At 34.0% G+C, this 13,476-nt stretch overlaps 1 protein-coding gene across 1 annotated transcript; it reads left to right on the top strand.

The window, feature by feature from the left end:
* The first annotated feature begins 692 nt into the window (after positions 1 to 692).
* LOC139843838 (cytokinin dehydrogenase 9-like) lies at positions 693 to 4,096 on the top strand. The gene is made up of 5 exons (XM_071834003.1): positions 693 to 1,478; positions 1,859 to 1,986; positions 2,120 to 2,380; positions 2,466 to 2,728; positions 3,413 to 4,096. Exons 1-5 carry the CDS (start codon positions 866 to 868, stop codon positions 3,735 to 3,737), a joined length of 1,590 nt encoding a protein of 529 aa, XP_071690104.1. The 5' UTR covers positions 693 to 865; the 3' UTR covers positions 3,738 to 4,096.
* The last annotated feature ends 9,380 nt before the right edge of the window (positions 4,097 to 13,476 follow it).

The following is a 13,476-nucleotide window of genomic DNA, read 5'->3' as shown; positions in this document are numbered from 1 at the left end:
CGGTATCGACCTAGAAAATCATGTCATGAAAATAGGTTTTGGACCACAAAAAAAAAGGACTAGAGTTGAATGGTTCATATTTCATACAGAAAACAAAAGAAAAAAAAAGGTCAAGTTGTGTTGTCATAAGGAGAGACATGATATGAATCTTGGTATCCAATGGATGTTCATGATTCAACATTGAATATAAAATATTCTAAAAAAAGCATATATGTGATAACACCCACTATTTGCCCTTCTTTAATATCTTTGTACAACTACTAATAAAGCATCTTCCAAAATTTACTGAATATGCTCTACTACTATTACTACTAGTTAATACCAAAAACCATTTTAAACAAAACGAAAAACTTCATGAAGTTTAGACACTTACTCGGAAATTGGATGAATATGGACTATTCGTGTCAACTTATGAGCAGTCAACTCCATTGTTGAAAATGGTCCCAACACAACCAACGGTAGCTCAAACTTTGTTGAAATTCACATGATTTTGTGGAACCCGCGATAGCATCTTGATTCGTGGAAATCAACATATGGCTGCTAATAACAAATGGACACCTGTAGTTTCAGAGAAAAAGGGAAGTTAAGACTTAGAGATGTACACATATAGTTGCAACTGTGAATTGAAATAAGTGCAAAGATTGTCAAAATCTTTCTTTCTTCTAGCTTTATTTTTATTATTCTCTCAAATAAATAAAAATAAAGCCGAAAAGGAAGCTAAAAAGGTATATTTGGGAATCATAAACTTTAAGCAGACAGTCTATGCACGGATCCTTATCACTGACTGTATCACTGCTACTGCCACTTCACACCAAATTCTCTCTTTAAATTCCCTCTTCGATTCGCTATTTCCATAACAACGAAAATGAGATTTTTTCATATCTTTCGATATAAAAACTTACTATTCGTTAGAAGCATCATTATCATGTTGCTAAGCTTTCTAGCCATTCAACTAAACCTTAGTTTTTCAAACATCCCATCTTCATTAACCACACTAACTATCGACGGACATTTTAGTTTCACCAACAACGAATTTGCATCCGAGGATTACGGAAAACAGTTCCAATTCCTCCCTCTAGCAGTATTGCATCCTAAATCAGTTTCTGATATAGCCACAACGGTTAGACATGTTTGGGAATTGGGTCCGAGCTCAGAGCTCACGATTGCAGCCAGAGGTCATGGTCATTCGATTCAAGGTCAGGCACAAGCTCATCGAGGAATTGTAATCAATATGGAATCACTAAAAACACCAAAAATGCATTTTGAAGTTGGCGATTTTCCTTATGTGGATGTTTCTGGTGGAGAGTTGTGGATTAATATCTTGAAAGAAAGCTTTAAATATGGTTTGGCGCCAAAATCGTGGACGGATTACTTGCATTTGACGGTTGGTGGTACTTTGTCGAATGCAGGAATTAGTGGTCAAGCGTTTAGACACGGTCCACAGATTAGTAATGTTCATCAGCTCGAGGTCGTAACAGGTTTGTCTCATCACATACCACAATAATAATAAGTATTTCGCAAGGGCTGTTGTTGCGTTTTAAACATTTGTACATAACGGTTACTTATTAATTTATCAGTGGCGGTTACATGAGTGTACAACTATTTAAAGCACATTAACGATAACAACGAAAGGGTTGTTCGTTAACGCGCTTTAAACAGTTATACATCGCGGTTACTAAGCCTTATTAATTTATTAATGGCGGTTACATGAGTATGAGTGTACAACTGTTTAAAGCGCCTTAACGACAACTTTAAGGATTGTCATTATCAAAATCTTAATAATAATACTACAATTAAAATAAAAAATAGCGCACCTTATTGGATTATTAATAAATTAAATAATGACAACAATATGCAGGAAAGGGAGAGGTGATGACATGTTCAGAACAACAAAATGCAGATCTTTTTAGTGGTGTTCTTGGTGGACTTGGGCAGTATGCGATTATCACACGTGCACGAATTTCATTGGAACCAGCTGTACAGATGGTATTTGACAACGTTAATCTACAAAAAAAAAAAAAAAAAAATTTAAAAAAAAAAAAAAAAAAAAAAAAAACACCTTAATGGGTATATAGATTTATTACCAGAGTGACTAATATCATGCCTTCCATATGCACAGGTGAAATGGATCAGAGTGTTGTACTCGGATTTCGCGACATTTACAGGAGATCAAGAACATTTGATATCTGCAGATAACACATTTGATTACATAGAGGGACTAGTAATCAAAAACAGAACGGGCCTCCTTAATAATTGGAGATCATCGTTCAACCCAAAATACGACAACGAAGCCAGTCAATTCACATCAGAAGGAAAAACTCTTTTTTGCCTTGAACTGGCAAAAAACTTCAACCCCAATGATATCGTTAAAACTAACGAGGTACTTTCACATTTAAAAATAAATACTCAAACGCAATACTTACAATCTGTTTCATGTATACTAATGATTATTTGCGTTAGTACAGGAAATTGAGAGCATGTTATCGGAGTTACATTATATACCGTCGACACTTTTCATGAACGAAGTTACGTATATAGAGTTTTTAGACAGAGTTCATGCAGCAGAAATAAAGCTACAAGCAAAAGGTTTATGGGACGTACCACACCCGTGGCTTAATCTTCTTGTTCCAAGGAGCAAAATTCATAAATTTGCAGACGAAGTTTTTGGAAACATTCTAGCCGATACAAGCAATGGCCCGGTCCTTGTCTACCCAGTCAACAAATCAAAGTAATAGTTCAACTCAAATATATATATATAATTTTTTTTGAAAGGCAAGTTGTTGGCATCGAATACTCTCACTTGCCACGCACGCACGCGCTTTCGGGCAGGGAACCCGAACCGCATTACAGGGATCCGAACCTTATACCATCCCGAGGGGCGGGCGGTCATACGGGTCGGTAAAACCTTCCCGGGTCGGTAAAACCTTCCCGGGGCAATTCGGCTTTCAGGAAATAAATCCCACGAATATTTTTAAGGGGAGAGAGTCGAACTTGACACCTCCCCACCCCCATCCCAATGCACAAGTGCAAAGGGGTGAACCACTGAACCACAAGGGTGGCTTCAACTCAAATATAATTAATCTAAGACAATTGATGAATATACACTTTATACCTTAACAATAGATGACAATTGATGAATGAATAACATTATCTAGTCTAAATTCTTTCGGAAGTGGCGTGTCAAAAGCCAATTCTAAAAGGGGATTAAATGATAATTTTCTATGAAAATAAAAATCATTCTAAAGTATATGTTATTTTACACTATACTATTGCGGGTACATTTTACTGTTCACGCGGTAAAAAAAAGTCATTTTGCGGGTTTCCCTTTTTTTTCCTCACCGTCACTTACGCCATGATGACGTTATTCCTGTTTACGAAATGGGCCAGCTATTTACTACTTGTATTATTTCAGATGGAACAATAGGACTTCTGTGGTATTGCCTAAGGAAGATATATTCTACCTAGTCGCGTTCCTATCGCAAGCGAATCCGTTATCGACGGGAAAAGACGGTTTAGAACACCTATTGAATCAGAATAAACAAGTGCTTAATTTTTGCAAAGAAGCTGATCTAGGTGTCAAACAATATTTGCCACATTATGCAACACAAGTTGAGTGGCGGGCCCATTTCGGTCAGCGTTGGGAGACGTTTCAACGGAGGAAATTGGCTTATGACCCTTTAGCAATACTTGCTCCTGGCCAAAGAATTTTTCAAAAGGGTGTAGTACAAGACTTATGACCAAAAGATACAACTATTTTGGAAAGGTGAAAATGACCTGTTCAAAGCAATATTTAGTGGTGGAGGACTTGGTAAAATAATAAAAAACCATGACTTCCAGATTCAGTTCACATGGATTAGATTGACCCGACCCAACCCAACCCAAAAGAGGAGTTGAGTTGAACTCCATTATTCCTATTTTTGAGACTTAAAAAGTACCACTTTCAGAGAGAGATGAATATTTTAAGACAATTTCATGAAAGACCCAAAGTTGTTACACCTTCTCAACAGGTGAGCATGCACAGATGTTAAGATTATGTGCTTCGACAATCAAAACAAGCGATTTTACGAACTCTAGAATGATGTAAATTTGATTAAAATTTAAGGAAATTGTACTTATTTCTACTGTATTATGTGTGACATATGTTCGAATGTAGTTAGCAAGTTCATTAGGTCTTCGACTCTTTGTAAATGTGTAATAACTCATATAAATTTACAAACCATTTGACTCAAAAAGTAAGTCTACCTTTTCTCTTCAAGCGCATGATCATTTTCCATCTTCAGTTTTTTATTCAAAAGGTGTATTTTGGTAGGGACACCTTACCCTGTTTGCCCATGTAATCACCAATCCCACCCCGAAAGGGACTTGTGCCTTTAAAATACCTCCCCTGATACCCATAATGTGAATGAACGAGTTCGAACCTGCTTCTGTCTTGGATTCAAGCCAAGTGGGCCCATGGATCATAAGCATCGAGTATCATTGAACTACAAGCTCATTGGTATTTTAAAACATCAGATAGTCTCAAGAACAATCACATCTTCTAGAAAAACAATACTTAAATTAGCAACTGTTTTTTATTCTCAAGGGACCAAATCAGATTCACATTTTTTCCTCAAATCAATTTACCAAAACATCATATAGTCCACTAATAAAATTCAATCCTCAAGAAACTTTTTGCAATTAAAGAAATAAAACAAAATAAACAGATTGATTGATTGAATGTTTACAGTAACAATATTTGAGAAATTGAACACTAAAATGTTGCTTTCTTGGTGACAGAAACACATGGTGTTGGATAATTAGAAACCTTTAGTACATTAAACTTCATCATGATGATCCTATAAGAACAAAGATAAAAAATAAATATCTTCAATGAAACTTTTTTCAAATAAATTCAAGGACTGGAATCAAGGAAGCAAGGTTGCCCCATAAACACCATCTTGAAATCTATCTACTGACACAACATGACTGGCTACCATGGACTTAAGGGGCATCTTCAAACAGCATTTGCAGCCTTTTCAGATTCCAATCATGACTATATAGAATATAGATATAGATATATACAGATGTTTGGATGCTATATTTTATAATTTTTCTAAAGAAAAAATAATTGAGATTTATATTAAAGAAAAACAGTTACCTAGTATGCTCCATACTCAAGATGCTGATGAATTTCAAAATGATCATCATTGTAAAGATGAGCACTAACATGTGTCTGTATCATATTCATATAAATACAATACACAAATAACACATAAAGCATATTCCAATTTTAGGGTTTGGTTGAATCAACCCAATTGCATTATTTCAACCTAACTATTTATTTAAAAAGCTACAATCTTGCATGAAGCATTTAAAGATACTAGAAGGTTAAACGTATATAGACATAGACTATTGATGCTCTGATGCTCACATATATGGGAAAAAAAACTATCATTCAGAAGCGAATAAGGCAAATCACAATCACAATTAGCATAAATTGTCCAGAAAACAGATAATTAGAAAAGATTTTAGATAAAAACCATCTGAGCTCAGTCAGCTCACCGCCACAAAGACCCAACTCAAATAAACTCTCATTTTGTCAACGTTGACGCGAACCATTTCGGGAATGGACAGACCGCTGTTTATTACGCGTATTTATTATTATTATTATTATTATTATTATTATTATTATTATTATTATTATTTAATGAATTTGAGTCTTTTTAAAGTCGTTATGACTATGTTACTAACATAGACAACTATGAATGGTATTCATTGACACGAGTGACCGTTTTTCTAGTCTTAGAGATAAGATCGTAAACCGCCACCCTTCCGCATCCGTTTAAGCCGGTTGATTGAATGGTCTCATCAACAATAAGGTGAAGAGTCCCTATTCTATCTCTCCTGAAAATAGAAAATAGACTTTGTGTGTTTATGTTTGTTTTTGTTTTTAGTATGTCTCCTAAAAATAGAAAAATAGAAAACACACTAATTTTTAGATTAAGTGGCAGAAAAAGTGATAAAAATAGAAATTTTAAAAACTGAATTTCGATAAAAAAAAAAACATATTATTAAATGGATAGTATACAGGCCCGGAGAAACTTTTACAATAATGCAAGTGTATATTATAAATAAAAAATCTTAAGCAATGACATTCAACTTAACTAAACTCATAAATACAATTATGAATATAATTATAACAAGTTATGGTAGTGTAAAAAAAGAGTATTAGTTTCTCTCTCCATATTGTGCTCTTTTCTCATTTTCAAATTCCTCCAACATTCGTTGCCTCCGCCTACCGAAATCTCAACAGCAGTTCAGAGGGCTTACATTTTTTTATCGTTTCTCAATTTCGCTTCCTCTAGTGTGATTACGGTTATAATTGGAATTGATTCATGGGTTTAGTTGTTAAAGTGGTATTTGTTGAGTCTTTTCGTTCAAGTGGTAGATGTTTGTGCCATTTAGTTGTATTTGTTGTTTTTCAAGTTGATCTTAGGCCATGGGTCTCGGTTGTTTGGTTATAGTTTGTAACAGCCCGCACAACCCGTAGTAAATATTTTCCGCTTTGATCTCCTGCTTACCTATCATTCAGCCATCCACAGTTTCACGACTTTGCTTTCCAAAACGCGTCTTCCAGAAGAAGTATCCACGCCCTCCCTTATAAAGGGTGTTTCGTTCTCCTCCCCCACCGACGTGGGACGAGTCTTACAACTCCCCCCCCCCTTCGGGACACTGCGTCCCTGCAGTGCACATCGATGCAGACCCCGACTCTGATACCACACGTAACAACCCGTGTAATGTGACGACCCGAAAATTTCCGACCAAATTTAAACCCTATTCTTATATGGTGTCGAATTGATAAGCAAAGTTTATTTAACTAAGTCTTAAAAATTTTAAGAATTGTTTACACGAATACATTTAACCTTTGACTATTTCCGACGATTCACGAACAATTATCTGTAAATAAATCGGTATATATATTACCTAAATATAAATATAAGAATAGATAATAATTGAATTTAATAAGGTATATTTTAATTAATTTAAATTTGAAATGTAAAATAATAGTTAGAATAATTAAGTTACTGTTAAAATAAATATATTTATATAAATATGTATATATGTATGTTATCATGAATCTATATATGATTTCTATTAAATACATATATAAAATATATACAAATTAACTATTCAATAAATGTCATCACATAATATAATATTACATAAATAGTAAATGGTATTATATTAAATTACAAGTTGAAATATAATTGATATATTATTTTCATTACTTTCATTATTAATATTGTTATTAATATTAAAGTAATATTTGTAATATTATTACTTCTAATATATATATATATATATATATATATATATATATATATATATATAATTTGATATGTTTAAGTTGTATTATTATTATTATTATTATTTTTATTATTATTATTATTAATGTTATTAATATAATTAGTATTACTATTAGAATCATTAATAAGTTTACTATTATCATTTATATTATTATTATCATTATTAGTAATTAAAATTATTATTATTATTATTAGTATTAATATTTATCATATTATTATTGGTTATTTATTATTAGTAGTCCTTGTTAATAATATTATTAATAATATTATGAGTATTATTAATATTAGTAGTATTAATATAATTATATTAGTTAAATATCAAAAAATAAGAATTAGATATGTATATATATATGTATATATATATATATATATATATATATATACACGAATATATAATCATATAGATAAATACAGTTATATATAAATATACATATATAAAATATGGATATACATATATTTAAAAACATATACGAATTAATATATATATATATATATATATATATATATATATATATATATAAATACTGTATTATACATATATATTTACAAACAGGAACGTATTCAATTTCCCATCATTTTCAAGTTGTATGTGAATTGCTTTCTGTCAAATAGATCGTGCCAATTAAGGGATTAATCACAATAACAATTCCAAATTCTGTTAGAATTCGCTTTCAACCTTTATTTATTTTATTTATTTTTTATGTACTGATCGATTCTTTGTGTCGACCAATTGGCCCTTAAATCAAACGCATTGTTTAGTGAATATAGTTAACACTCTCCACTTCTTCATTACCAGTATCAATTTTCAATTTAACATCTTTTATCTAATCGAATTTAAATAGAAACGGATGAAGAACACCGTCTGCTCTGTTCTTCCATTATTTTTGTCAAGTCTCAAATTTGAATAAATTTTCAAAATGTGTAAATGCCATGTTGTTAGGAATCGTCCATTTAATCTATCTGCAAGTTTTCAAGGCCCAATTATTCCTATCGTGTTCCAATTCGTGAATCCGAGGTCAACCATGCATTGTTCAGTTGTCCAATGCCGTCATATGTATTTTTACTACAAAATACAATGTAGTGAGTTTCATTTGCTCCATTTTTAAATGCTTTTGCAATATATATTTTTGGAACTGAGAATACATGCGCTACTTTTATAAATGCTTTACGAAATAGACACAAGTAATCGAACCGAATATCGCCCTTTTTAGCTTGGTAGCCTAAGAATTAGGGAACAGTACTCCTAATTGACGCGAATCCTAAAGATATATCTATGGGCCTAACAAACCCCATCCGAGGTACGGATGCTTTAGTACTTCAATTTATTATTATACAGACGAGAGGATTCTGTTTTGGGGATATTCTATATGCATCTTGTTAATGTCGGTTACCAGATGTTCATCATATGAATGATTTTTATCTCTATGCAGTTTGCGAAATGCCTTATATGAGATGGATGTTTATGAAAAATGAAATCTTGTGGTCTATTGAAATTATTAAAATGATTGTTTAAGATAAACCTATGAACTCACCAACCTTTTGGTTGACACTTTAAAGCATGTATATTCTTAGGTATGAAAGAAATCTTCCGCTGTGCATTTGCTCATTTTAGAGAAATTAATTGGAGTCATTCATGACATATTTTGTGACGCCCCGTACTAAATCAACATGTACGAATCATCAACAACAGGATCATCACAAGGTCAAACACTATATGTTGTTTCAAAATACGTTTGCATTCATAAAAGGATGACGTCTTAACCAATCATCAAATGTTTAACAACCAAAAGTATGCTTCTACGAATAGAAAGCATAAGTAATAGTACATGACCCATAGGTCGTTACAAATACATCGTTTCAAAAGTAATAAAGTTTGAATGCAAGATAAAATATTTCATGCGGTAACATCTCTAATAAGGCAGCGGGTGGCTAATCAGCAAGACTAGTACAACAGCGGAAGCAAGCAAACCTTAAGCATCTGAGAAAAACATGCTTAAAAACGTCAACACAAAGGTTGGTGAGCTATAGTTTAAGTATAACAGTAATGTAAGTAGGCCACGAGATTTCAGTGCTTCAACAGCGTTTCAAAATAGTATGAAAAGTATATGTTCAACCGTGGGCACTTGGTAACTAACTTAACGTTTATCACCCCCTAAAAGTACACTTGGCGAGTGTGTATGTTTACGAAGTATTAAACACCCTTTAAATGCTAGCGCTACTAGCCCGAATGGGGATGTCAAACCCTATGGATCCATATCTAAGATTCGCGTTCACCGGTTCAAAGACCAATGACTAAACGTTACCGAGCTAAGGGGAAAGTTTATGCCGTTGTATAACCCACACATATATAAAGTTTAAGTACTCGTGCCTAGTATGTAAAACGTAAAATGCGCATGTATTCTCAGTTCCCAAAATAGTTAAAGTAAAAAGGGATGCTATAACTCACAGTGGTTAAGTAGTAGTAAAGTTGACACGAGAAAGGTAAGCAAGTATGTTTGTCCGAAAAGGTCCTCAACCTAAGTTAAAAGTTACTAAGTCAGTAAATCGTCCCAATAGGTTTATAAGTATGTAAATTAGGTCTTAAGTATCATCATCATTCATCATTTAACAAAAAGTGTATAGTAAGTTTCAAGTAAAGACTAGGGTTTGAAACAAAGGCTGACTTCGTTCAGTCTCCACGACCTCTATACAAACTGAAATGAGGTGAGACCAGTGGCCATGGCTCCGTATATGAGTCCCCTAGGTACTGACCAATTTCCAGAACCAAAATCGTCTTCGTTTAACTGTGGTAACCATTTAAGTGCGAGTAGGTCAGAAATTTCAGCACAACGTTAATAGGGTGTAGTGACTTTCGGGAGGCCATAGATCCTAAACCGTAACTCGGATTAAGACGAGGTCTAAATGAAAAATCATATACTCGAACCGAACTAACTGAAAATAAATTTTCCAGTAGCCCAGGTATTCTGATCAGACCCGAAAAACAGTAGGTTAAGTGTTCCGGTGGGTTCTTGGTGCTCGATGCTCATCACGGTTCTCATCCTTGATGCTTATAGCTTCAAGTGTACAACTCGTTGATGTGTTTGCATCATCTTTACCAAGTTTTGACTATCATAACACAAGTGCAAGTCTAAGACATGTAGCACAACTCACTTAAGAGTTGTATGAAGTTTGATGAACCAAAGTTGCATCAAGATCTTAGATCCAACACATACATGAGCTCTAAAAGTAATAATAAGCTATAAACTTGAAAGTAAACTTATATAAACAAGATCTTAAGTTTATAGAACATAGTTCTTAGTTAAATCTTGAAGATCCTAGACTATAAAGTCTAGATCTAGTGTTCTTAAGTTAGATCCTAAGTTACAAAACTTGGATCTACACTTTAATGAAACCATAAGTTATGAAACTTAGATTTTCAACTTGAAAAATGTATGTAAGCTTGTAAGCTCTTATTTATAAAAAAATTAGAAGAACATAAGCTATAGAAACTTAGATCTATCAAAAGTATATGAAGTTATAACTAGAAAGTTAAACTTCCATGTTCTTGAACTTACAAAGTTAACTTTAGTTTCAAGAAAAATGAGATCAAGATTAACTAGTAATACTTGACCAAATTAATAACATCACAACTTTAAATAAATGAAATGAAGAAATAAATTAAAGTTACAAGTATTATGTTCATGTTTGCTTCATACTTGAGAAGATTCAAATCAAAGTTTAGATCTTAAGAATTCAAGTCTACAAAACATGAACATAAAGAAAATCATCAAGTTTATGAACTTTAGATCTTGAAAACATTTAAATGTAGAACCATAAACTAACAAGTTTAAGTTCTTGTTCTTGGTTCTTCATCAAACAAAGATGGAAGAACATGATTCATGGAGATGCAAACTAGGAAGTTTGATCTTTAACAACAACAAACAAGTAACAAGTAATTAAACAAACAAGAACAAGTAAATGATGATGATATAGGATGATATATATTTCAGTTTTAATGAGAGAAAAGAAAGAAGAATTAAAGCTTGTTTACTTACAAGGTAGAGAGAAAAGATGAGAGAATGAAAATGTAAAGTGAAGTGTGTGTGTAAAATGAAAGGATGCTTGTAAATATGTAACATAAAAATGAAAATGGAACTCCTACACACACTAGTATGGTGGACAGTTTACTTGGCCAAAAGAGGGAAGTCAAATGGTGCTTTCAAGTGTTGGATGAAGGTGTAAGCTAGGATGGGTAATGAGGTTAAAAGTACTCTTGCATGCTTGAGACAACTTGGTCTCCTAATTAGTTTAATTAATCCTTACTTAACCTTAATGTAATACTAGCATAATATATGGGCTTACAAGTCCATTAAGAGTGTAAGGTGGGCTTCCAAGTCCAAATCCATAAATAAAAGCCCAAGTCCAAGTAAGTATGCAATTTAAATAATTAAAGCCCAAGTAATTAACTACTAACCTTAGTTAATTAAAAATGATTAATAATAAATAATCATGAATGTAAATAATATTCGAAAATATTATTCGTGAAAAGTATGCGTGTCACAAGGACAAGTTGGGCCATGAAAAATCAAATACGGTAACAAGTAAATGTATATAAATACATTTATTAAAGCGCGAGTATTAATAATAAATATTAATAAATAAACGTTGGAAAATTCCGGGTTGTTACATTACCCACCTGTTAAAGAAAATTTCATCCCGAAATTTTAGGCTGAGGTAGATGGAGGAGTTGGGAAAAGGTGAGGATACTTCTGCATCATTTGATCCTCTTGCTCCCAGGTAAACTCAGGTCCTCGTTTGGCATTCCATCGTACTCGGATGATCGGAAGCTTGTTGCGTTTCAAAGTTTTGACCTCGCAGTCCATAATCTCGACAGGTTCTTCCACGAAGTGAAGTTTGTCATCAATCGTAAGTTCTTCCAGTGGTATGACAAGTTCGGGTGCAGCAAGACACTTCTTCAAATTTGATACATGAAAGGTAGGATGAACTGAGCTCAATTGAGTTGGAAGATCCAAACGGTAAGCAACGGGTCCAACACGTTCCAAGATTTCAAAAGGACCAATGTATCGTGGGTTTAACTTTCCACGTTTTCCAAAACGAATTACACCCGTCCAAGGTGCGACTTTTAACATCACACGGTCACCGACGTTAAATTCAAAGTCTTTACGTTTAAGGTCGGCATAACTATTTTGACGATCAAGGCCCGTATTGAGTCTCGCTTGAATCTGAGCAATCTTCTCCGTTGTTTCATGGACTACCTCGGGTCCAGTGATTTGCTTTTCGCCTACTTCGGCCCAACAAATAGAAGATCGGCACTTGCAGCCATACAACGCTTCAAAAGGTGCGGCATTAATACTCGAATGATAACTGTTGTTGTAAGAGAATTCAGCTAGCGGCAAGTGCCTTTCCCAGACCTTTCCAAAATCATTGACACATGCACACAACATGTCCTCCAAAGTCTGAATTGTGCGTTCACTTTGCCCGTCGGTCTGTGGGTGATATGCAGTACTCATGTCGAGGCGGGTTCCCATGGCTTCTTGTAAAGAACGCCAAAATCTGGAAGCAAAATGGGGATCGCGATCTGAGATGATCGATAAAGGTACACCATGACGAGATACAACCTCCTTGATGTATAGTTGAGCAAGTCTCTCCATTGTATCCGTCTTCTTCATGGCTAAGAAGTGTGCAGATTTAGTGAGACGGTCAACGATAACCCAGATGGTATCGTATCCGCCCACCTTCTTTGGTAACTTAGTAATGAAGTCCATCGTTATCCTCTCCCACTTTCATTGCGGGATTTTCGGTTGTTGAAGTAATCCAGAAGGCCTCTGATGTTCGGCATTAACTTTCGAGCAAGTCAAACACTTACCATCATAAGTTGCAACGTCCTTCTTAAGATTCGACCACCAATACTGTTCCTTAAGATCGTGGTACATTTTGCCCGCTCCGGGATGAATCGAATATCTAGACTTGTGGGCTTCATCAAGTATAAGGTTTCGTAGATTTCCATAACAAGGTACCCAAATTCTTCCGGCGAAGTACCGAAGTCCTGTCTCCTTAACCTCGAATCGAGAGATGAGAACGTTCAGGCATTCATGAGATATATTCTCCTCCTTGAGAGCCTCATCTTAGG

The sequence above is a fragment of the Rutidosis leptorrhynchoides genome, chromosome 4, assembly GCF_046630445.1.
Source record: "Rutidosis leptorrhynchoides isolate AG116_Rl617_1_P2 chromosome 4, CSIRO_AGI_Rlap_v1, whole genome shotgun sequence".
In the NCBI taxonomy this organism is placed as follows: domain Eukaryota; kingdom Viridiplantae; phylum Streptophyta; class Magnoliopsida; order Asterales; family Asteraceae; genus Rutidosis; species Rutidosis leptorrhynchoides.
This window is presented reverse-complemented; position numbering and strand designations above follow the sequence as displayed.

Excerpts from the sequence above, each read along its gene's own strand:
- LOC139843838 (XM_071834003.1), top strand. The coding sequence starts at position 866 with ATGAGATTTTTTCATATCTTTCGATATAAAAACTTACTATTCGTTAGA. Across the intron at positions 1,987-2,119 it reads TGGAACCAGCTGTACAGATG|GTGAAATGGATCAGAGTGTT; the intron begins GTATTTGACAAC and ends CCATATGCACAG. Across the intron at positions 2,381-2,465 it reads ATATCGTTAAAACTAACGAG|GAAATTGAGAGCATGTTATC; the intron begins GTACTTTCACAT and ends GCGTTAGTACAG.